The sequence below is a fragment of the Strix uralensis genome, chromosome Z, assembly GCF_047716275.1.
Source record: "Strix uralensis isolate ZFMK-TIS-50842 chromosome Z, bStrUra1, whole genome shotgun sequence".
Lineage (NCBI taxonomy): Eukaryota > Metazoa > Chordata > Aves > Strigiformes > Strigidae > Strix > Strix uralensis.
Window position 1 is genome coordinate 85,235,234 of NC_134012.1, and position 25,241 is coordinate 85,260,474.

Below are 25,241 nucleotides of genomic sequence, written 5' to 3' on the forward strand. Positions count from 1 at the left end.
GGAGTGAGGGGAAGGCGGAGGGCGGCGCCGCGGCGTCACGCGGCGTCCCTGTCCCCGCTCTGGAAGGGGGCGGCGGGGGGCGTCTGTCACGTGGCGCCCGTCACGTGGCGCCCGTGTGCCGCCGGCGGCTCGCGCCTCGGGCGCCCGCGTGCGGCTGAGGGGCGGCCGGGCGGCTCCCCCCGCGGCGGTCCGACCCGCCGGTCCTGCGCTCTGCCCGGTGCCGGCGAGGGGGTTCCCGAGGGAAGCTGAGGTATCGCTGCCGGGGCTGAAGTCGTCGCAGCCGTTGCGGGAGCCCTTCAGGTGCTGGGCGCTGGCAGCGGGCGGGCACAAGCAGCCGCTGGCGCGTTCGTCCCTCAGCCGTGGCGGGCCGCCAGTGACTGGGGTGAGGAGGCGAAGGTCGAGGCGGCCGTCTTGCGGAGAGACTTCCCGAATCGTGGTTGTTTAGCGTGGGGAAACGCCACAGCATATAGGTGGTATCTTCTTTATTATTGTCGTTATTTCTTGAAACGTGTAGTAAAGCAATGATCTGGTGTGAGTGTTGGACGTAGAGTGATAGATATAAAACAGGGATAGCAAAGGGGAACTCTAGCAACTGTATAAATAATGTATGAATCCGTAAAGAGAACACGCTATTAAAGAGACAGCTCACAAAGGACAACTTGCCGGGTTGCCTATTGCCTTTATATCTTCTCTTGTTTCACACGCTCTGTAGTTTCTAGGTATGACTTAGGCAATTTTTAAAATTTTTACATCTGTGTAATTGCTCATGCAAAATCGCCAGAGATGTCACACAGCTTCCAGTCTCACAACTCATTGATTATGACTACAAGTGAAGTTAAACACTGAAAACATGAGTCTCTGAGAGCAATTAACAGGTTACTCTACTACTAGATGTTTGGGAGATTACTGTGCTTTTAAATAAATTTGTGGGAAAGATTCTGTTTAGAGTTACAGCTTATGTGCTAATAATATATGTGTTTTATGTTTTGGGCTCAATAACCATTGACTAGGGCAACGACATGCCTCATCAGTATGATAGGGATCAGCATAATTGCAATTATTAAAAACACATTCAGTTTTAAAAGATAGAACCAGCCCTCTCCATTTTTCTAGTTAGAAATATGTTTTCAGCATAAAAAGAAAAAAAATATGTAAAAGCACTTGTGTTCTGAATAGTGACAAAGTAGCAGCTGCTGTTTTCTCAGTACCAAGCACTGCTGGTGTGTGCACTACTGCTACTGAATTAAGTTTTAGGCTATAAGGTAGCATGCTTAGGACAAAACAGGTAACTCCTCTAATGGATATTTATAAGTGGTCATAACTGTGTTTGGTGGAAGTTCTGATCCAGTCATTGGGTGTTTAGGATGTGTCTTGCTAGCGTAAGTAGCTCAGGTTTTCTGCTGTTTGGTCTCAGAGGATTGAAGTAATTGACAGCACTTCAGGTACTTGGGCTGGAACATTGTAAGCACAATTTTAGGCATTGTCTAAAGGGGTTGACTATTGTAGGTAGTACTTGGAGATTGTAATTTTGGATTTAACTGCCTGATTCTTTTTTAAATTTTTGTTTTAGGTGTCTAAACTGGGGAGGAGAAATTGGGTTCCCAATCAAACACAGCTGCTCTCATGCAAACTTCAGTAGTGCATCTGTAATGAAAAGATGGATCTGGAATCACATTCCACTCTAAACGGTAAGTAGTTGCCAAACAATCATTAAATTAAGATAATATGGAACATCTGCTAAGTGAGAAGAATTCACATTTATCACCAAGGGTTAAAAGTTGTCCGGTTCAATAATGATGACCTGAGGCATTTAATTCCTCGTAGGAGTATACCTTAAAGAATGAGATTTGCTTCCTTGAAAGACTGGCATACTAAAAAGTGATACCAGCATATAGTGGTGATTTTCTTAAAGCCTCAGGATCCTGAGACCAGTGATTTGAGAATTTCAGCTTCCTTTTTCACAACAGTGTAAGCTTTTCATTCTCCTGTTGGTAAGGTATAGTCAACAGATGTGACCAGAGGCTTTCAAACTGGATCCGAAATAACACAGAAACAGTGAAGATTTTTAATATAGTTATTTTAGTAGCTGATTTGTGATCTTTAAAGGGTTGGCAGTACTGCTTAAATCTAGTTTTGACAACTGTTTACACAAGTCTTCTGATTTTTTTGAAGACTCATCAAAATCTACACTTGCTGTCATTTCAGTTGGAGAGTATAGGTTTGTTAGTTTATCACTACTCACTTTCAGTAAGGGTTGCCTAGGAATAGTTTTCCCATAAGCCTAATTAATTTTAACTGTGTCACCTTTACTGTCTGGCCAACTTTGTATCTCACCAAAAATCAGTCCAATTCATGCCTTGGGGAAGTAACAAATATTTTACACCCTACCCCCCTTATTAATTAAAAATGGTACAATGTAATAATAACCCAAAGAGGAATGTTACTTCTAAAGGCACCACTTTACAATGCAATTGGATTCTTTTTAAATATGAGACAGTGCTATTCTCATTTTTTTTATAGTGTTTCAATACATACTTGCATATTTTTTCATCCCCTCATGAGTGATGAACAGAGTTTGACCCAACACCACACAAGCTGTGGCTTTGGCTATGGAAGGAGCAGGTAGTGAGGGAGATGAAATGCAAACGTCCCCAGCAGAGGATCAGCTGAGGTGTGCTCAGGGCACCCCGGATATCCGTTACCGTCCTCACCTTGAAAGCTGATTGTGATCGGGAGTTTGCAAAGCTAGTAGAGCAAGATGCTGGACTGAAATTGAACAAAAATTGGTGAATTAAATAATTTTCGGTTAATGAGATAATATTAGCAAAATGCATTATGTGGCCAGCCTCCCTCAGTTAGTTCCTGTCAGCATGGAAGGTTTTAAAAATTAAATCAGAGAGCATTTGTTATCACGTCATGCGTAAATTATACGTGAAAATACATTATTCTGAACAAAAGCATTTTTATTAGATAGCCCTAACAGTGCAGTAATATTGTCACGTTGGAGGCTTAACTTCGTTGGCTTAAATTTAGAATCAGGTCCACAGCTTTTACACACAAACCCCGTTCACGTGGAAGAGGCAGTCCAGGCACGGAGTCGCATGGAGCACCTGTAGCTGCAGGTCTCCCACTAAGCGCAGCTGCAGCCTCGGGCCTGTTATGGCCGCCTCGCACCGTTTGTTCCTGTAGGGAAGCAATAACAGGGGGATCCCGACTTTCTGAAAAATGGCGTTTCCAAGCTGTCGTGGGTGTTGCGGAAGGTGTGACTCGGTACACCCCGCGGCCCCAGCCCCGGCTGCTGACGCAGACAAACCCCGCGCTTGTGGCCGCCGGAAGTCGGTCCCGTGCTGGGGGTGGGGGGAGGGGAGTGCTGACTCATCAGTTCTGAATACGCGGGGTTGACAACGCGAAATCCGGACGAGAGCCTTTAACCCGTGACAGCCGAGTCGGCCTCTTGGCCCGGCGGCTGCTCCCGCCGAGCCCCCGCCTGGAGCGGCGCGGCCCGGGCTCCCCCGGAGGGCGCCGCGCTCCTCCCCCGCCCGGCGGCGGCCCCGCGCCGCGGTTGCTATGGCGACGGGCGCGGCCAAGCCGCGAGGGGGCGCTGTCCGCCGCGCCGGGCCGCGACCATCGTGGCTGTGCGTGTGGGGGGTGAAACTGAAAGTGAAGGGCTCGGGCCGCGGCGGGGCGGGGCCGAGCTGCCGCGCCGCGCCGCGCCCCGCCCGGCCCCCGCGGGCCCAGCCTACCCCCGGGCCCCATCCTACATCCCGCGCGGTCGCCGGCGCCCTCCCATGAGTGGGTGAGCCGCCCCGGCCTGAGCATGTCGGAGAGTTTCGACCGAGCTCCAGGGGCTGGACGAGGCCGGGGCCGGGGCCGAGGAGGTGCCGCTCCCCTCAGCGGCGCGGGCACGTCGCAGAGCGGGGACGGGGCCCGCCTTGGGGGCAGCAGTTCCCACAGCTCCGGCCCGGCCGAGGAGCAGCAGCACCAAGCGGGCGGCCTCTTCCCGCAGCAGGAACCATTGCGGCCTCCGAAGACGGCGCCGCTGGGCACCGGAATCGCAGGTACGGGCCGCCGCGCAGCGGCCCCTTCTCCGCCCCCCTCCGGAGGCCCCCAGTGTTGAAGATGTCGGGGAGGAGCCCCCTGAAACCTGCCGCGCCCCGCTCGTTTGCCCGCACCGCGCTGCTCCTGCTTCGGCTGTCGCTCTGACTCCGTGCGGACCCCCTCCCCCCTTCCCCCGGCTTCGCAGTCCTCCCACTGAGACTGGAGGCGTGGGGCTTCCCCCACCTGCCTCCGGCCTGGCCACGGGGACGCGTCCTTTTTCCCACCCCCGCACCTAGGGGCGGAGAGGTTACCGCGGCCTGAAGGCCAGCACTGTGCGCACCCCGGGCACCTGCCTGTCTCTTCTCGGCACTGCACGGAGACGAGTCGCGCAGGGGCACCTGCACCTTTCCTCAGAAGAGTGGCCGTGTTTCTGGGTTATGGGTCTGTGGCCAGGTAAAGGTGTGATGTTGTATTGCAGCGGCTCGCAACACCTCTCCGTCTGTTCCCCCCTTTCTGTGCCCTCACATACGCGTGTGCATTTTATCCATCTGTTAATCTGACCGCAGATGGTCTCAGCCTTCCCCTTGTTGAAGAACTCCAGCCTGAAGGTTTGACAAAAAATAAATACAAAGCATTGTTTGTTGGTTAGCTTTTACAGGTAGGTATAAGTTTCTTTTTTCAACGAACTTGGGAACTAATCTATAAGAATACATTTGGAAAATGTGGAAAGTATGGTTTTAAAAACACTGTTTCGTTGAATTTTTTGGCAGATGGCGTACGAGAACAATGATAGCTAAGCATCTTTGAGGATTATGTTAAAAATTAGTGTTGTTAAAAATTAGTGATCTCTTCTATTTATTGACCTTCAAACTCTTGCGTTTGTATCTGAAATCTATGAAAAACCTACAAGATGACCAAGCATACCGTAAGCAGATTTACTAGTTTCTCAGGTTAGCTCTTTTAGAAAACATGTTTTGATGGGGGAAGAGAGAGCTCTTTTTTCTTTTTTCCTTCCTCTCCCTTTTTTTGGTCACATTCACTTGAACATTGTGTTTTCTTTCTGTCATGAAGGACCTCTAGAGTTTGCTAAAGTGAAAACTTTATCCATGATCAATAAAAAACAATAAATTTGAAGTAAACTTGAAAGTGTATTTATAGTAAACATATATTTAAAGTCAAAAAAGTTATGTGTGTACACTGTGTGAATACATACTAGTTTAGTGATTTCTAAGAAAAGCTGTTAACAAAATCTTTTCAGACCACGTGCAACAGACAGGAATTTCATCTGGATCACAAGATGAAGTTTCAGTTCCTGATTCTGGACAAGAAATGGCTGAACCTCAGGTGGCTGTGGCTCCTGTAGTCACATCAAGGTTGTCTGTTAAAGCACCTGAGTTTTATCCATCAGGATACAACCAGAACTTCAATCAGAACTTCACAGTGAGTGTTTATCTTCTCTTTTCAGTATATGCCAGTTTACTTATATTCAAATTAGCAATGCTTTCTTGAGCTCTTGTATATGAGGTAACTTGAATGCTGCATTTGCTGAAAAGAAACCAAAAATTCTGATGGTAACCTCCAGAGTCACAGTCAGAACGTTAAGTAATGGGTGAATATTAGGGTGTACGTGAGAGCCTTTAGCGTGGGATATTTTGCTAAAGCTTGCTGCAGATAACCACATTCATTGTTGATTATGTCCAACATCAGAGTAAGCTGTCTTTTTGGCAACTGCCTCTGTTGTAGTTATACCTACACTGCATTAGTTGCACTTTTATGCATATTTCACAGATTTTTGAAGCAAGTGTGGGAGAAAGGTTGAACTTCATAGCTTTTCTGAGCACAGGCTTTACCTTTCCCAGATTTACTGTGCCATGGGTATGATTGGTCGTGACTGCCTAACGCAATGCATGGTCATGTGTCTCAATTCGTTCAGTAGTGGTGTATCATCAAAGGGGGAAAAAAAGAGGGTGAGGGTCATTCCTCGCAGTTACCTACCCACATACCTAATACGAAACATATTTGCAGCCAGACTAAGGATGATCTCAGATTAATATTGTAGATGCATCATGTAATAAAAGTTGGTACTTCTTATTTTCTACTCCATTGTCTTCCATGTTATTGCTTCAGTAATTCTACTCCAGGGAAGATCTGTGAATTCTTGGAATATCCTTTTGTTATGCAAGCAGCCAAACTCTGGTACTATATATAAACAGGTGGGAACTATTACTTTTACAAGTACAATCAAGTGATAAAAAGCAATTATACTGAAACAAAAAGATTTTTAATAACTTACAGAAAAATACTTGATTTGAATGCTAAATATGGTGGTTTGGTGATCTGAAGTCTTTTTCTCACCAGTAAAATTGATGTAGTCTTAACATTACCAGCTTACTGAATAGAATTGCTGTTCTGGATAATAAAAGCCCATAGCCAATATACAACTGTTAACAAAATGGCAACATGAACATGCTTCAGTGAATGGATGACCTTCGGGAAAAATAACTACTTTGCCCCAGTACATACTTTCTATAAATAAAGGATTTCAGTTTCAAGACCAAGAAAAACCGCTGTTTGGAATGGCATACATAATGCATATACCTATAATTACAAAGTTTTGAGGCCAGCAATGTTGCTTTTCAGCTGTTTTGCAAAAACACACAAGCATGTGGGAGTTCCTGGTTGCTATGTTATAGGAGTATACTCTGAATGTGACTCATCTATTAATAAAAATACCTCTTAAAATGCTAGCAAAACCTAGAACACTTATTTGGAAGTATGTTGCAGGGACATTAATTTCATTAGAACATACTGGAACAGTAGTGTTTCAGACTTTACTCCTTCACTATAATAAAGTTTAGGTTTTTTTTCTTTGATGATTGAAATAATTTAATAAATTGCAATCACAGAATGGTTTGGGTTGGAAGGGACCTTAAAGATCACCTAGTTCCAATCCCCCTGCCATGGGCAGGGACACCTTCCACTAGACCAGGTTGCTCAAAGCCCCGTCCAGCCTGGCCTTGGACACTGCCAGGGAGGGGGCAGCCACAGCTTCTCTGGGCAATCTGTGCCAGTGTCTCACCACCCTCACAGTGAAGAATTTCTTCCTTACATCTAATCCTCTTTCATCTTAAAACCATTACCCCTCATGTTGTCCCTCCCCATCTTTCCTGTAGCCCCCTTTAAGTACTGGAAGGCCACTCTAAGGTCTCCCCAGAGCCTTCTCTTCTCCAGGCTGAACAAGCCCAACTCTCTCAGCCTGTCCTCACAGGGGAGGTGCTTCAGCCCCCTGATCATCTTTGCGGCCTCCTCTGGACATGCTCAAGCAGGCCCATGTCCTTCTTATGTTGGAGGCCCCAGAGCTGGACACAGCACTGCAGGTGGGGTCTCAAAAGACCAGAGTAGAGGGGGAGAATCCCCTCCCTTGACCTGCTGGCCACACTTCTTTTGATGCAGCCCAGGATACGGTTGGCTTTCTAGGCTGCGAGTGCACATTGCTGGCTCGTATTTCTCCCTCTCCGTATTCTGGAGCACTGTACATGCTATGTAAACCCAAAATACTTTGAAACAAATTTTCAATTATTTTAATTTCCTTTTGCGGTTCATCTATCTGCCAGCACAGTTTGTGTGTGCATCAAGACCAGGAATGGGTGTTGAGTCTCATTTTGGTAGATTTATTCTTAACAGATAATACTTCCTTACTAGTTTGTTAGTTAATCTTGCACCCAACTTGGCAAACTGTTTGATTTCCTTCTAGTCTGTCTTTTGATGTGTTGTGCTGGGAGACCCTAATCTATAAAGACATGTTACCTAGTTCTTCAGGGGATAGAACTACTGGAGCTTTCAGATGCATTGAGGTCTATGCCCTCTAAAAATGTTGAAGTGAACTGTGTAGTAAGGATCACTATGAAGTAGGCAGACACTCAGGACTAAGGGCTATACAGTTATTTCTGGACATAATAAGTGTAACATTATTTTAGGTTCCTTTTAAATAGTTGGCATATTCTTTCACTGCCATAGGATTCTTCCTTTGAAGATAGATATGATGGCTATCTGACTTTGGCAGAATACGTACAAGACTTCCTAAATCACCTCACTGAGCAACCAGGTTGCTTTGAAATGGAAATAGAGCAGTTTGCTGAAACACTGAATGGCTGGGTCACTGCAGATGAAGCTTTACAAGAACTTGTTGAACTCATCTATCAGCAGGTAACCTGTGTATTCTGTCTTATAACTTGGATATTATGCTTCTCTTAACTAGTGTCCAAGATACACATACCAGTATTATTTGACTGAAACATAGAGGGGAAGGATTTTGCTCAGTAAAATGAAATAGTAGCTCAAGTGTGGGGTACCTGGGTGGTTGATTAATTTTCCCCAATTTCTTCTGTTTCCTTTGCTGTGTATTTGAATCTCCTGGGTCACATGCGGGAGTTGAAATTACAGCACTTTAATTAAAGGGATTTATATTTGAATTTGTATTTATATAGTACAGATTGAAGAAACTCTTAAGCAATGTCAGAATTGTATAGTTTTATTCTATCCTGAAAAAAAAATTTATTCATAATAATAAGATACCTTTAATTCCTTGCTATTTAAACAAAAAATTTGTACCTATTGTACACATCACCATTTGGAAATGCTCCTTTACTAGCAGGATGTCTTTTCTTCTTCATTTGAAATATACCTATTTCAGAACAGCATAATTACAGGAAAGGAAAGCTCATCTAATGGTAACTAGGTGCAGTCCCGTTTATGGCCATGAAAATGAGGACAGAGACCTTGAGCTGAACTCTGTACTAATTGGGGGAGCCATTGAAAAGAACAGCTTAATATGTGTTGCTTAGCAAATGAGCTGCTGTTACTGTCTTTTGGGCTTGCTGCAGAGAATGAAGTTACACTTTTGCTTGCTGTTCATTACATTGCATGTCTCTCAATTTCCTGGGCTGGTTGCTTCCAAATCTTCCTTGAAGAATGCAAACTCTTACTAACCTTTTCAGTGCAGATACTTGCAGAATATTTTTATCTGGGGGATGTGGAAGCTGCATGACTGGTTGGTCATTGTACAAAACTGTAATCTCGAGTTTGTTACTATTGTACAGAATTCATGCACATTTAATTAAGAACAGTTTAGTTAGACGTTAAGATTACCTGTGCTGTGTTTGGGAGGATCATTTTCCCATCCTTTATTTGAATGCATGGAAGGTAGTTAAAAAAGGTGAACATATTCTATATAACTTTATTGGAAGAAAAAAAGAGGAATTTATCCCATTTTTAACTTCATATTTGTTAAATACATGGACTCTCATTTAATGTAAGTCTTCTAATGTTATCATAGAATCATAGAATGGTTTGTGTTGGAAGGGGCCTTGAAGACCATCTAGTTCCAACCCCCCCGCCATGGGCAGGGACACCTTCCACTAGATCAGGTTGCTCAAAGCCCTGTCCAGCCTGGCCTTGGACACTGCCAGGGAGGGGGCAGCCACAGCTTCTCTGGGCAGCCTGTTCCAGTGTCTCACCACCCTAACAGTAAAGAATTTCTTTCTTATATCTAATTTAAATCTACCCTCTTTCAACTTAAAAGCATTACCCCTTGTCCTATCCCTGCCCTCCCTGATAAGAGTCCCTCCCCATCTTTCCTGTAGCCCCTTTTAAGTACTGGAAGGCTGCTCTAAGGTCTCCCCAGAGCCTTCTCTTCTCCAGGCTGAACAAGCCCAACTCTCTCAGCCTGTCCTCACAGGGGAGGTGCTCCAGCCCCCTGATCATCTTTGCGGCCTCCTCTGGACATGCTCAAGCAGGCCCATGTCCTTCTTATGTTGGAGGCCCCAGAACTGGACACAGCACTGCAGGTGGGGTCTCAAAAGACCAGAGTAGAGGGGGAGAATCCCCTCCCTCTGCCTGCTGGCCACACTTCTCTTGATGCAGGCCAGGATAGGGTTGGCTTTTTAGGCTGCGAGTGCACATTGCTGGCTCATACTCAGTTTTCCATCCGCCAATACCCTCAACTCCTTCTCCGCAGGGCAGCTCTCAATCTCTTCATCCCTCGGCCTGTAGCGATTCTGGGGATTGCCCCGACCCACATGCAGGACCTTGCACTTGGCCTTGCTGAACTTCATGAGGTTTTCAAGGACCCACCTCTCCAGCCTGTCCAGGTCCCTCTAGATGGCACATCCCTTCCCTCCAGCTTGTTGACTGCACCGCACAGCTTGGTGTCATCGGTGAACTTGCTGAGGGTGCAGTCAATCCCACTGTCCATGTCACCAATAAAGATGTCAAATAGCACTGGTTCCAACACCGACCCCTGAGGAGTACCATTTGTCACTGCTCTCCACTTGGACATTGAGCCATTGACCACAACTCTTTGAATGCGACCATCCAGCCAATTTCTTATCCACTGAGTGGTCCATCCATCAAATCTACACCTCTCCAGTTTAGAGACAAGAATGTCATGTGGGAGAGTGTCAGAAGCTTTGCACAAGTCCAGGTCGATGATGTCAGTTGCTCTTCCCTTGTCCACCATTGCTGTAACCCCATTGTAGAAGGCCACCAAATTCATCATGTCACCTCTTCCTTTCTCTCCTTCCTTAAAAACAAGTCCAGTGTTAGGGTTTTCTGTGCCTTCCTTGATTGAGAAGTATTGAGTGTTACTAGTCTGAAATCCAAAAAATAAAACTTAGCACAAAAATGCTGTGCTAGTATCCAAAAGCATCTGATTACAGTTTTGTATGTCAGGATAGGATAGCGTTCAAGTGTAAGTCAACTACACTTATTATTCTTCTGTCCTCACCAGAAGTTCAAGTATTTGTGTTTCCTGGCTTATCACAAAACAATTAAAATCTCTGAAGTGTATTTATAAGCATCTGCTTCGGTGATGTTAATTTAACCCAATTGAGCCAGATTTACAGATGCTAGGTTTGTGAAGGGAAAAGACTAAAATGAAAGAAAATCATGTACACGCTTCCCTTCATCTGTGTGTCAGGTGTCTTAGCCTGTCTTAATACACCCTGTTCTTCCTAATCCATTTATGTCCCTGGACAGAGTGAAGTGCCAGTTCTCTTGATTTCCAAAAGTTGAACACTATTGCCTTCATAGGTTGGGAATCTTGACTGTTGTACAGTTAATACTGTGGATTGTTCCTGTTACAGCAACTAAAATTTCTTGAGATATGTATTGGTAGATTAGCCTTCATGCTTAGATTGTGACTTTTTTGAGTCAGAGATAAACTGGGATTACCAGCAACAATAATTCAGGGAAGGTGATACTGCACTGTAGTGATTGTTACTAAGAAGATTTAAGGTGGTTTTTTTGGTCTCTGTGCACTATGCGAGTTCATAATACCTGAAATTTAATTGTTTCAGTATTTGATGCAACCACAAATACAGACCAACTAATTAAGAAGATAATGTTTGAAAAATAGAGATGAGGTTTGAAGAATTTGTGTGTGTGTTTGGGTTTTGGTTTGGGTTTTTTTGTTAGGAAAGAGAAGTGTAATCTAAGTGCTGTATTTTGCCTTATAAAAAAGGGGCATCTCTTCTAGTCCAAGCAACTGATTGAACCAAAGCTCCAAAAAGCTTGTTAGCTATTTCACATGTCTCTTACTGGAAACTAAATTCTATTTGACTATCTTAATTACTTCAACTTGTATCTTCCAAAGGCACTTCCATTTTTTTCCAGCAACTTCATATACACAGTGCAGTTGCACTAAGTGCATATTTTTTGCTGCTTGTAGAAGGTAACCAGATATAATGCATTGACATGCTAATGGCAAGACGCTTTTTTTCAAACATGTTGTTAGCAGAAGCGTGCAAGCACATCTGTAGTGCTGATAGATGATCAAGATGTTAAAAGGAATGTTCGAAAATAAAGCCATAGGAGAAGTTTAATGAATTCTTATTATCCCTGTTTTCTTTTTGGCAGAGCTGATGGAGTTATTTACACCAGAACCTCTTTTCCCTGAAGTTGTATCTGAGAAATAATCTCAAATTCAAGTGTTGTTAGAAGAGATTTTAAAATAAGTGAACAGTGATAAACTGCCAAAATAAGAGGGTGTTCTGCATTAAGTTCTATGAGAGGTTGAATGTAGACACTGTTGAATTCCCAATTACTTTTTTCTACCTCTTGAAATGTTGAAGTATCAGATTCAAAGCAAAGTATTTTTCATACAGTGTGTAACTTATGTTGTGGAATTTCATTCCTACCACCTGTTTTTAGATTACAAAAGTGTAAATCTTCAACAGTAACATGACTTGTTTTAGAAAAAAGTACCCATCAGGAGCTATTAACTGTAATGATACAGTTTTAACCTCTGAATCGGGAGTTTGCTTTTCTGCAGATTGCTGGACCATGTACAGGAGAAAGTGCTTATCTTTACTTGCCATGTTCTTTTACTCTGTCCCTGGGCATTCAGTACTGCCAAAAATAGATTCTTGGATAAATAGCATAGACTGAATGAAGGCGACTTTTTTGTTTGTTTTAATGTACTCATTGCTCCTTGAGAGAGTGCATGTCCTTAAAAAAGTGTCTTAATGTTTACTGTTGATTTTTTGGTATGAACAGTTTGTAAGTGACTTTCAGACACTCTTTAGTTGTAGGTCATAATGGAGAAGTAGAGTTGAGGACATGTGGCATAATGGTGGTTGTTTCCTTAAAGCCACAAAATCACAGTGTAATGAGCTTTTAAGTACTGAAATGCATATAGCAAAGTTTTGATGAGATACAAAAATTAATATGACAAATAGTAATTATTAATGTTCTGCTCTTCAGTTGTCTCATCAATTGTTGTTAAAGTTTTCAATAAAGCTTTTAAAGATATTTCCTGATAGCCTAATTACGAGTTTTATGAGTAATTTATTTTTCCACTTTTATTTTGGAAGGCCACATCTGTCCCAAATTTTTCCTACATGGGAGCACGGTTGTGTAACTATCTATCGCACCATCTAACCATTAGTCCACAAAGTGGGAACTTCCGACAGTTGTTACTTCAAAGGTCAGTATCAGTATGTCATTTTAAGTCTGACTTCCTCAGGTTACATGTCTTCCTATTTCGTATGTAACTCTTAACGTCATGTGCAAAGACATATATATTTAAAATAGAAGTTTAGACTAAGGATTATTAAGGCACAGGTGCATACTGGATATCAAACACATATTTTTAAATATGAAAATAGGACTCTCTTCGAAGTTCTGTAGGCTCTTTTGAACTAAGTATCTTAGAGTCAACTTTAAAAAGTACTGAATACACATATATGTACTGTACTTGTCCTTTGACTCTTGCGAGGACTTAACTTCATTGTGTTGTTTTTTTTAATTACTTTTCTGGCTGGAGTTGCTGCGTAAGGTTCATTCACTGGTCAGATAACATATGAAGTAGGTGCATAAAATCCAGAAACATAAATTTCTTCAGCTTTCAGTTACTACAGAGTTCTGTTGGTTTATGGTTTAATCATGATTAGACTTTGCAGTTGACAGAAATGCAGCATTTCTTAAATGGGTATATTTTCTTTCAAATCTTACTGCCTGACATTTGAAGAAGTAGTACACTTTTAACACTTCAGAATTCTTTAGAAATTGCCTTTTTTTCTCTAAGGATTTCTGGCTTTCTAAGCTTCCAGCTTGCTTCTTATTTTGAAAGTTTCACTTTGTCCACCTATGTTTAGGAGTAAAAGCATGATAAACCTTAACAGCAATGCATTCTGATAATCTTTTATCACGAGTGGTACCTTATGGAGAAGCTGAAAATATTTCTTTTTTCCCCTTCTACCAAAGCAGATGAGCCTTTTTGCCTTCAAAATTACCACTATCTTCTGTTTTTTTAACTATGTATGTTACTTGAACATGAAGTGAATCCCTGTGTAATGTTGTATTATCTGGTTCCTGGTTTTTAAAGCCAACCCAATAGATAAAATTCATTTTAGTACCCTGAAGCCATGAATTTAAAAGTTGCTTATGTTTTTATTGCTAGTATGGATGGAATGGGGAGGATAAACAGCCTAACAATATGACCACAGAGACATCCTCTTTCTGTTTCTTAGCCCAAGTTTCTACCTTGAATTTTGTATTTCAGCTCCTTAGATTTTTCAGTTTCTCCGGTGTTTCTTAATCCATTACATAACCATTGACAATACATTAGAAGTTGTCTGGCTTTTCTTTTATTTCAAATATTTTTTAATTATGTTTTTGACCTGCTATGTAAACTTCTGTATTTGTTGAATACTAGAAAAATTACCTCACTGCCATGTTATCTTAAGCCTCTGTTATCTGTATTTAAATTATAGAATCACAGACTCATAGAATGGTTTGGAGGGACCTTAAAGACCATCTAGTTCCAACTCCCCTGCCATGGGCAGGGACACCTTCCACTAGACCAGGTTGCTCAAAGCCCCGTCCAGCCTGGCCTTGAACACTTCCAGGGAGGCGGCAGCCACAGCTTCTCTGGGCAACCTGTGGCAGTGTCTCACCACTCTCGCAGTAAAGAATTTCTTCCTTATATCTAATCTAAATCTACACTCTTTCAGTTTAAAGCCATTACCCCTTGTCCTATCCCTACACTCCCTGATAAAGAGTCCCTCCCCATCTTTCCTGTAGCCCCTTTAAGTACTGGAAGGCTACTCTAAGGTCTCCCCAGAGCCTTCTCTTCTCCAGGCTGAACAAGCCCAACTCTCTCAGCCTGTCCTCACAGGGGAGGTTCTCCAGCCCCCTGATCATCTTCGTGGCCTCCTCTGGACACACTCAAGCAGGTCCATGTCCTTCTTATGTTGGGGGCCCCAGAGCTGGACACAGCACTGCAGATGGGGTCTCATGAGAGCGGAGTAGAAGGGGAGAATCCCCTCCCTCAACCTGCTGGTCACACTTCTTTTGATGCAGGCCAGGATACAGTTGGCTTTCTGGGCACCAAACGCACATTGCTAGTTTGTAGTCAGTTTTCCATCCACCAATACCCCCAAGTCCTTCTCCTCAGGGCTGATCTCAATCCACTCATCACCCAGCCTGTATTTGTGCTTGGGATTGCCCTGACCCATGTGCAGGACCTTGCATTTGGCCCCGTGAAGTTTCGTGAGGTTCGCACAGGCCCATTGCTCAAGCCTGTCAAGGTCCTTCTGGATGGCATCCCTTTCCTCTAGAGTATCAACTGCACCACACAGCTTGGTGTGAATTATGAATTATGCATCACTGTCACTTAAAATGGTGAGGTAAAGAATTTATTGAATAAGTGTAAAGCCACCTAAGACAATGTGAGCAACACCCTGCAAGAGGGAAAATGTCTTCCAGAGTATTTCTAGTTTATTTCTGTGGACGTTTGGCTGCCTGTGTTAAACTTTCTGGACTCACACTCTAATACATAAACTGTGTACCTGACTTTTACAATTTTTACATGTTGTAATTTGTTTTGTTTCATTTTGCTGTCTCAGATATCTCAGCGCTTGAAAACATAATTGTGTAATTGTATGTATTCATCAAAAAGGACACAAATCCACAGTGTCTTTGTGAAGTCCTCTTATTTCCTTCACAAATCATACTTCCCAGCTTTCAGCAGTTAACAGTTTTAATGCAGATCATAAGTTCTCAGCATTCTATTAATTAAGTAGCATGTTACATATGCCAGGATGTCTACAGGTTATATGGTTTTATTTTAATATTTACAGGTGTCGAACAGAGTATGAAAACAGAGATGAAGCTACCAAAGGAGATGAGACTACTCGAAAACAATTTCATGCCTTTGTTCTGTTCTTAGCTGAACTTTACCTTAACCTAGAGGTAAGAAAAAAGTTGCATGTCAGGTGGTTCTTCATTAATTTTTTTTGTTGTGATTAGGTAAACACTGAAGTGGAATATAATTTGAGGTGCATTTCTAAAGGGAGAGGGTAATACAGTAAAAGAACTTTAGAACAGTTTTATTGTAATGTATGTCCAAGAAACAGAAACAAAAAAGGACAAGATCATTAGAAGTGTATAAAGATTTTAAAAAGAGTGTAAGAATTCATAAAACGAACCAACCATAAATCACCTTTGGAATGAAGCTTTTCGTATTTTCTTTTGATTGGCAAAACCCCCAGATGACTACACTTAACCAACACAGGAAATGTTACAAGCTAACAGAAGCAGGTCAGGATCGATAACCCATGTAATTCAGTATTCGGCCACTAATAGGAGCTATTATCAAACCCTTCAGGAAGATGTGGAAATACTCAAAATGAGCAATTAAAAGATATTTTGTCTGAAGGTTGAGTCCTTGGCTTATGCATGAAGCTTGAAATCTTGTATTTAGATTGGGTTTTCATATCTGGTATGTACAGAAATGTGTATGTACATGTAAACCTTCTTTGACTCTTGTGAGTTCAGTAAGTTCACTAACTGCTGTAGCGTACTTAAAAACATATTTTTGACTGGATTATTGCAATGGTTTGATTTAAGCAGACACTATAAAATGCTAGACATGCATTGTTATGTAGATGTCATAATTGTAAAGATCTTATTACTCAAAGTCTGTGCTCTAAAATAGTTACAGTATTTGGCATATTCTTCCAAATAAAGAGCTCAATTGTGTTGATCACAAACTAAATCATACAGCATTCAAAAGAGAAAATGTGACTAAATAATTTTCTAAAACTTAAGTCTCTTAAATGTTTTTTATATATATTTTGCAGATTAAAGGAACAAAGGGACAAGTAATGCGAGCAGAAATCCTTCAAGAAGGCCTTCGGGAATTATTAAACGCGCTTTTCTCTAATCCTGTTGACAGCAATTTGATATGTGCAGTGAAACTGCTGAAGGTGAGACAGGAGTTTTCAAAGGAAAAAAACCAAGTTTTTTAACCTTCCTACCTTTGGGAGGAGCGGGGGAAACTACAAATGAGGAAGTGTTTATAGGGTTTTATGCATTACATCATCAGCAGAGTAAGCTGTACTTTTCCCTAGTACCATTATGAAACTGATCCAACGAACAAGTAATGTACTGCTCTAAAAGTACTATGTGAGACCATTTATGTACGTATAAGAGCAATAGAACTGAAGCCAAGGTGCAAAGCAATAAGCAGTCCATTCAGGTCTCCTTTTGCTGCTTCTGGTGTGGGAGAAAACTAACCAACTTGAATGAATTGTGGGGTTTGGGTATGGTCTTTGTTCTGAAGGACACTCAGCAGTTAGGGTCTACCACTTTTTGCAGCAAAAGGTTCTTGATCTCAGTTATTTCGTACTGTATTGTCTGCATCATTACTACTGTAGAAAAATATGTATTTCTCTTTCATAATGAAAAACCTCTTTGCTCTTAAGTTTCACTTTCTTTTAAAAAAATTGTTAGCCTCTATGCAGGGAGAAACTTTTATCTTCACACAGTTATACTCGTAGTTGGGAACACACAGGTTATTTTAGGAATGAAGGTTAAAAGCTAAGCAGTATTTTTCTGGTTTTTTGTGGTTGGTTGGTTTGTTTTCCCTCAGTCTTCCCCCTTCCTCCCACTCCACTATTTTTAAGACTCTTTTACCTTGAATTCCAGTTCTGGCAGATTCTTTTGATATGGTGAATAGAGAAGAGAGGTTTTACATCTTCCAATTTCCCTTCATTTGAAGTCTGGGTATTTCAGCAGGTTGCTTCATAGCAACTGTGAGGTTGTGCTCAATGAGCACATTCACTCCTGTGGTCAATCCTTATGTTTGGCAGTGCTTCCCTGAGGCAAGGCCCACTGAAGGACCTTTCAGAAAGGGAGTACACAAATCAGGAAGGTTTCCAGTGCTGTTGTTTTTTATAATCATTCTCCAAAGAAGATAGAGGTATCACTATTTCTGTGGATATTCTTGGAATACTTATTTGGCTTCACAGCACCCATTCTAAAATAAAAGACAGAGATCTAAATTATTTTATGACATGTTGATAAATCTAAAAGGTGTTACGAAACAGATTTTTTTTTTTTTGAGTGCAAGTGTTTTCTGATGTCTTACAGTATCTTCAAATGTTGGAGGTATCTGTAGCTACATTGGGCTACCTCATGAATCCTTGGTTTCACTACTGAAGTAATAAATGTCTCCTGTTGTCTTTTGCATTTAATATAGTGATAGATACAGGTTCTTCTTCTATTTTCTTTGCAATATGTTTATTTTTAATTAAATCTTGGTGCTATTATCTAATTATCTAGGATCAGGGTAGGACTGCAGTACAAAACTGGGAATACCAAACAAGTGCTGACTAAGGTGCTTGCTTTTGTCTTTGCATTTTCTGCCTTTGTATCATCAGGTGCCATTCCAAGCATTTTGGAACATGTACTATTTATGCTGATTTATGCTGAGTAGATCAGGAATTGCTATTGACTTTGATCATAGTGGCAAACTACTTTTTTTCTGATTTAATTCCTACTGTGCAATGAAGTACCTATTCTTAATAAAAGCAGTTCTAGACTGCTGCTGAAGCTCTCTCAGCAGCAACTTCAGCCTCTCAGATTTTATGTATTAAAATTCAAGCTGGCTTGGTCAGATAATTCTTGGCTCCTCTTATATATACCCAGATTAAATTCTCTGGCATGTCTGATGCTAGCTAAATTGGTTGAAGTGTTTCTAAAGTTTATTAAACTATTTGTTAGGCAAGCTGGTGGCATTGTCTGCAAAAATATGGTCTCTTTTTTTTGTAGCATGTACTTAAGTGTCCTGGTTTAACCAGGATAGGGTTAAGTTTCCCCAGCAGTGGGGGGGAGCTCTAGCCGGGTTATTCAGATACCATGCGGACGTCACATCCTGGCAGGTCACATTTTCCTGGCGCGGAGCGCGGTGCACTCGTGGTTTTGTACATCGTGCTTCAAACTGCTGTATTTGGTAGCTATTTTGCTCTGTTCACTGCTATCACTATTACTGTTATTGTTATTGCTGTTGTTTGTTGTGTTGCTATTGCACTGTTGTATTAAACCTTTCCTTATTTCAGTCTTGGGGCTTTGTATTTCACTCCCTTTGTGGGGGAGGGGCAGCGGCCGCGTGGTCTCAGACCCCGGCAGGGGCTAAACCACCACATTAAGTAAGATCTGACAGATGTCAGTGAAGAGTTGTTTCAAAATCATATTTCAAGACTGAAAGGTGAGAAGTGGCTGTGAACTTTCAGGTAACAAAAATTGGACACAGAGCTACCATACTTTCTGCAGTCTAAAATAAACTATATACAAAGTCTGTTAATCTATTTAGCAAAAAGATGTAGGTACTTGGGAGCTTCAGCCCTTAGGTAGTCACACAGTGTATCTAAATGTTATGAATTGTTACAGAATCTCTTCTATTGACAGTTTATTAAAGTTTTGTAATTGTCTTTTAAAAAACAAACCCCAACAACAACAAAAAAAACCCAACAACACTAATCCCTTGTCTTTAGTTGACAGGCTCAGTTTTAGAAGATGCCTGGAAAGAAAAAGGAAAGAATGATATGGAGGAGATGATTCAGAGAATTGAAAATGTTGTGTTGGATGCAAACTGTAGCAGGTGAGAAGATAAATTTATCTGCCTTAAAAATCTTCAGGAACAGTGAACGTATCCAAAACATTATCTTTAGAAGTTTTATTTATGAAAAGTAAGGTGATATTTGAGTCACTCCCCATGTTTAAAAAAAAAAAAAAAGTTTTTCAGTTGAAGAGGTTTTGAGGGTGGTTTGTTTTGTTTTGTTTTTTTTCACTTTTGTATTTTATCTTTTAATACAGATGCATGTTCCACATTATTTTTTTTTTTTTTTTTAAACCTTTTAGGTCTTGAAATCTTTCGTAAGTGCTTTAGGCTCTAAGAGCAAGTATATACACAAAGAGACAATAGTGACATTATCTCATAGTTTATACTTTTAAACCTGAATTTAACAGTATTAAATATGTAATAGTATTAAATTTATACAAATCATTATAAATGTAAAGACAAAATGGAATATTCTTTGTTGGTTTTTTTCTGGAGAGTATGCTTTTTTGGCAAGGGTCTTACTGCAGTCTAGAATAAAATGAGAGGTTGGCTAATGGTACTCTGCTTCTCAGTTTGCAATCAACTGAGTGCATGAGGTTATCTGATTCTTCTGTACTTCATTCTCAGCTTCTTGCAAATTTACTAAAAACCTATAGAGAGAGTTCAGACACTGTAACCTGATCTCTTGCTATACGGAGGGAGGCCCACAGGTAGCTCATAGTATCTGTGGGTTATAATTGAGCTGCCCCCAGGGATGATGTGGAAAATATTCCTTCGAAAACCATAGAAAATTGATAGCACAAGCTGAGGCTTCAAAGACACAGAAGCACAAACTTATTTCAATAGAGAAAACAACTGAAGATTTTATTTATTTATTCTTTGATAAGACTCTTCTTCGTGGACTTGCTTAAAAGAAGAAAGCAATTTCTCTTACTTTAGGGATGAAATGGGTGGTGGTATCCAGTGTATTGGAGACATTACTTCTCTCTGACAACAAAATTTCAGTGTAATTAAGAGGGCTAAAGTTAGGAGCATAAATTAGATTATTAAAAAACAACCTGAAGGTCATCCCCGGTTTTCCCAGTACTGTCCTTTTCATCAGGAAGGGATTTGTTCCTCAACTTGAGCTGCAGGTTTCGTATCTTGATAAAAACTATAGCGTCTTCTGTTTCATATGGGCTTCTTAGTTTACCACAGAGGAAGTGAAGAGGGTGAGTATCTCATAATTGACACATAAAGCATCTAGACTTGCAGGGGAAAAAATTAACCAAAATTATCTGCAGACTGGACCACATTTTATCCTGTTTAGAGCTTTTTGGGGACAATTTAACTGTCTAGTATTTGTAAGATAAGACAAGCCCAATATCGTGCTTAGCACAAAACATTGTAACTTTTGTAGTGATTCTCTTTATTTCAGAGACGTGAAACATATGCTTCTGAAACTAGTAGAACTGAGATCAAGTAACTGGGGTAGAGTTCATGGAACTTCTCCACGTACAGAAGCTACCCCTGAAAATGACCCAAACTATTTTATGGTAAGAATTTACGGGCGCTTCAGTTCCTTAATTTAATGTGAATTTAATTTGATTCATAGATAATCATATTGCTGAAAACTTGTGTCTCTTGAATGCATATAATTTTCTGTATAACTTTATTCTTAGAATGAGCCAACATTTTACACTTCTGATGGTGTTCCTTTCACTGCAGCAGATCCAGGTACGTCACAAGCTTAGTGTACCTGTCTTCTCAGTCTTCTTTAAAAAGTTGTAATAAAGTTTATGTCCCATTGAAGTACATAAAAAGTTGTTCTTAAACATCTTAAACTTGTACAACTTAAAAAACAAAATTACATCAGAATGCCCAGGTTTGTGTCACGTGTGCCTTATTCTGCATTAAAAGAAGGTAAATGTTTTAAATGCAGAACAGGTATTTCAGTTCAAATAGTTCAGAAGAATGTTTTGCTTGTCTATTGTCAGTAGCAAAAGGGTTTGTTTCTTCCTTGGTTTCTTTGTTTTCTGTCGTCTGAGCACAACGTGGCATGACATCATTTGAGGTAAAGACATCTGTGACTACAGTTCTCTGGGAAGTTCAGTATCATTCTTAGAGGTCAATTGATGTCCTGAGAAAACAATGTAGCAGGATTTTTTTTCTATAATATGTTTCATGCCATTTATGGTTTCATTAAATAGGCTATTTTCAAACTGTAGGATGTTAATTCAAAGGACTAGTCTTACTTATTCAGTCTCATTTTTACTTTGGCAGATTACCAAGAAAAATACCAAGAGCTGCTTGAAAGAGAGGATTTGTTTCCAGAATATGAAGAAAATGGAACAGATCTATCAGGACCTGGAGATCTGTATGTTTTCTTTTTGAGTGATAGTTTTTTTTAATACTAGTTATTTTTACTGCAGACTTAGGAATCCAATCTTGACCAAAATGAAACTAAATAATATAATTATTATTTAGTTGTGCAATGGAAGTTATGTATTTGTTTGACTGTAAGCTGGTTTGTAATCACACAAGTTTGAAATAGATTTCATATTTATGCAACTGAGTAGGGTAATTAAATTATGAACATGTACAAACAACTCTCTTCTGCATTAAAAAAAAAAAAAAATTGCAGGCAAAGTGAAGCACCAGACATTCAAGTGTTGGTAGTGGGGAAACCTGAATTCATTTGACTGATGCATATACACATCCCAGCTAGAGACAATTCAGTCTCTTTCAAAGAGAGGAGGTTGTTACATTTCTTTCCTCAGGATAAGTAGTATTCCCTCAGTTAAATGGCTATTCAGTATTCCTGTAGAACAGGAAAAGCAACCTAATGACAAAGGGGGAAGCAATATATGGGCATGTAGTCTGACTTTCTGGCACCAGTTTATAAGAATTTAATAGGAAACCAGTAAAAGAAATGTTGTCTAAAATAAATTGCTGTGAGCTTTGTACCCACCTAGTTGAAGGAGGACTTTCAGATCATGACTTGATAGCTAAGAACATTTTCAGGTTGTGTTTATGTGTAATAACAGTGCTGGTCTCGATCAATATTTTTGTTAGTAAATTAGAAAACTTTTAGATTGTGCCTGGCTGAGGGGAGTGGCAAGAACTTTGTAAAATAAATCAGAGATGTCATGAGAAATCAACAAGTTCATACCAAGGGGAGAAAAAGACCCATGTGAACCTCTTTAGGAGAACAAATTAAATGGAGTAAAATGGAGACAGCCAGCCATTAAAAAATACAGCAAATCCAAAGAGTGACATGTGGAAGACTGCGAGTCAACCTTCTTGCAAGGTGACTGTGGAACCTCCTTTGTTGAAGACTTAAGAAAAGCTTAGAAAATGTATGCTGATCCTCTCGTCAGCTATTTCTCATGACTGACATACAGTTACTCAAGTTACTTCCCAATAACTGTGAGGAGAAAGCATGCTGAAGTGATCCCCATCACTTCCCAGCTTTATTTTGAAACTCTACAGTAGTCTGCACTCTGTGCAATACTTACCATCATTAATGGAATCCAGTCTTTTCTATGACCTAAATAAGACAGACCTTTTCCAAAAGACTGGTTACCATATAATAGAAGGTAATATAATTCAGGTGCATTTGGGAGATGAATTAAGATTTGCCTTCTTTCATATAGCAACAAATAGGAATGCAGGTTTTCTATACAAATACATTCTTTGAATAGTGTACAACCAAGACAGTTGATGCAGTATTTGAACTAGGCTGTTGATGAACCAAAAATTATGCCAATATGATGCTAAATATGTTTTTTGCAAATAGATCCATACAGATGCATTATTAAATTTTGGGAACCTTGGATTGCATTATTGTATTTTCTATCATCTCAGCTACTATTTCTGTCTTTTAAACTGTGGACAGCATAAGATGATCTAAAATGGTGACAAACACTGTAGCTATTTCTATGTATCTGTGCTGCTTTGAGGTTTCTATTTGTTTTCCTAAAACTCATGATTTTTTTCCTCTTAATCCCCTTCAAGAAAATGTCATGTTTAACTGCTACTTATAAAGCTCTTGTTTTATTCTTGATACCTACATAAATGTTTCTGAAAATCTGTACATAAACTTAACATCTTTGGTGATTTTTTTTTTTTAAGGTATTTTGATGACATCGACGATGAGATGGATCCAGAAATTGAAGAAGCATATGAAAAATTCTGTCTAGAATCTGAACATAAGAGAAAACAGTGAAATGCTACACTTTAATGTTAGTTTATGGAGCCAGTTTAGGCATGGTTAGAATACAGGGGGACACAAAATGTTTGTACCAAAATAAGGAACTTGAGTTTCTCAAAGTACTAAAGCTATACAATTTCCATTTTGTTTAACAGAATCTGCCAAAAATTGTAAACTTATACCCTGTAACTTAAAATGTTGTGTATATATCATAGTTTATTTTATGTACAGGTATATGAACAATGTTTTGGCTGCAATTAAAATGATTTAAAAATTAATCATAATTGAAATTAAAATTTAATGGGGAACTATCCCATAAAATTTCCTTTGAGGGAGAAAAGGGAAGAATAACTTGATCTGAATTTAATTGCTTGCTTGCTTGTTTTGGTCTATATTGGAATTTACTCATCCTTTTTACCATATACAAGATATCAAGATACCTGGAGTTTGGTTTTGTTTTTTGGTTTGAGGTTTTTTTTTTTTGCTAAGGAGAGTATGATCCAGACAGGGATAGGAATTTTTCTTTTCTGTAGTTCCCAATCATGAGAAGTGGTTTGTGAAGGTTTTGTGTGGGGTTTTTTTGTTTTGTTTATTTCCTTTTTCTTCCTCTTCCAAAATCCGTATGAGTGAGGTCCGGGCTTTTTTTCTGGAATAAACATGTTGTATGTTGATACGTGGAAAAGCAAGCAGTATTTCAGAAGTCGTGTGCTTTCAAGATCTTTGGTTCGGATAAGCTTATTTTCAACTTCTACAAGCAAAAACTATCCTTTAAGTTGTTGTGTTCTTCAAGAGTATATGAATATAGTTATGTTTAATCCATGCTTCTCGAGGGTATGTGCAGTGCTTGGGGTTTGGGGTTTTTTTTGCTTTTGTTTTTTTAACGTATCTAACATGTCTAACCTTCCAGCAACCCTTGTAACTTTCTCCATTCTTCTAATTTTACGTAGTTTGATTTAACTTTGTAGTTGGTGTAAATTCATATATTTCATAAATGTTAACATTCTGAAGCCAACTGCTCTATTTTGACCCTATATAATCATTTTAGTTTTCCTAGGAAAACTAATTTTCCATTGTTGTTGCCAAACTCAGTTGTACTGTTTCCTGTTACTGATTAGACTGAGTAGACCTCCTTACCAAAAACAATTGGAACCATTTCCCAAAAGTTACTTACTATAAAGAACACATGTTGTAAATATGCATGTAAATAATTCTGTTAATATTTCACTGTTATTTGTTTGGTTAAATAACTTGTGCATCTGCTAATAGAGTGACTGTTTTCTGGATGTTTATTTAACATACTTATTTAGGTTGGAGTTTTGGAAAATAAAATTTAACTAGCTTTGTTTCCTTTGGTATAATTTCACTACCTTGTCTCTTTGCTTTAAAAAAAAATAATTTTTTTGGTCCTTCTGTCTACCCTTCACCTAACACTCCTTTTTTTTTCTCTTTACACAGTTGCAGACGGTATTATCTTTTAATACTCATTGGAAAAAATAACATTTATCAAAGGGCAATATGGTCATAGGAACTACATTAGCAGTTCAAAGTCTCTAGACTAAAATTCAGAAATTAGGGAACTGAAAATCAGAAAAAATTATTTTCACACAC

At 40.0% G+C, this 25,241-nt stretch overlaps 1 protein-coding gene across 7 annotated transcripts; it reads left to right on the forward strand.

Moving 5' to 3' along the window:
• Nucleotides 1-105: 105 nt before the first annotated feature.
• PAIP1 (poly(A) binding protein interacting protein 1) lies at nucleotides 106-24,996 on the forward strand. 7 transcript variants are annotated; one of them, XM_074856707.1, is made up of 13 exons: nucleotides 1,574-1,688; nucleotides 4,007-4,696; nucleotides 4,809-4,963; nucleotides 5,297-5,478; nucleotides 8,056-8,244; nucleotides 12,909-13,021; nucleotides 15,678-15,789; nucleotides 16,680-16,805; nucleotides 19,374-19,480; nucleotides 20,859-20,976; nucleotides 21,103-21,157; nucleotides 21,704-21,797; nucleotides 23,555-24,996. In XM_074856707.1, exons 3-13 carry the CDS (start codon nucleotides 4,933-4,935, stop codon nucleotides 23,646-23,648), a joined length of 1,221 nt encoding a protein of 406 aa, XP_074712808.1. In that variant the 5' UTR covers nucleotides 1,574-1,688; nucleotides 4,007-4,696; nucleotides 4,809-4,932; the 3' UTR covers nucleotides 23,649-24,996. The 7 variants fall into 7 exon arrangements, with proteins under 7 accessions (XP_074712806.1, XP_074712808.1, XP_074712803.1 ...); XM_074856705.1 differs by lacking the exons at nucleotides 4,007-4,696; nucleotides 4,809-4,963 and adding an exon at nucleotides 106-470 and having other exon boundaries at nucleotides 1,571-1,688; XM_074856702.1 differs by having other exon boundaries at nucleotides 4,007-4,988.
• Nucleotides 24,997-25,241: the final 245 nt, after the last annotated feature.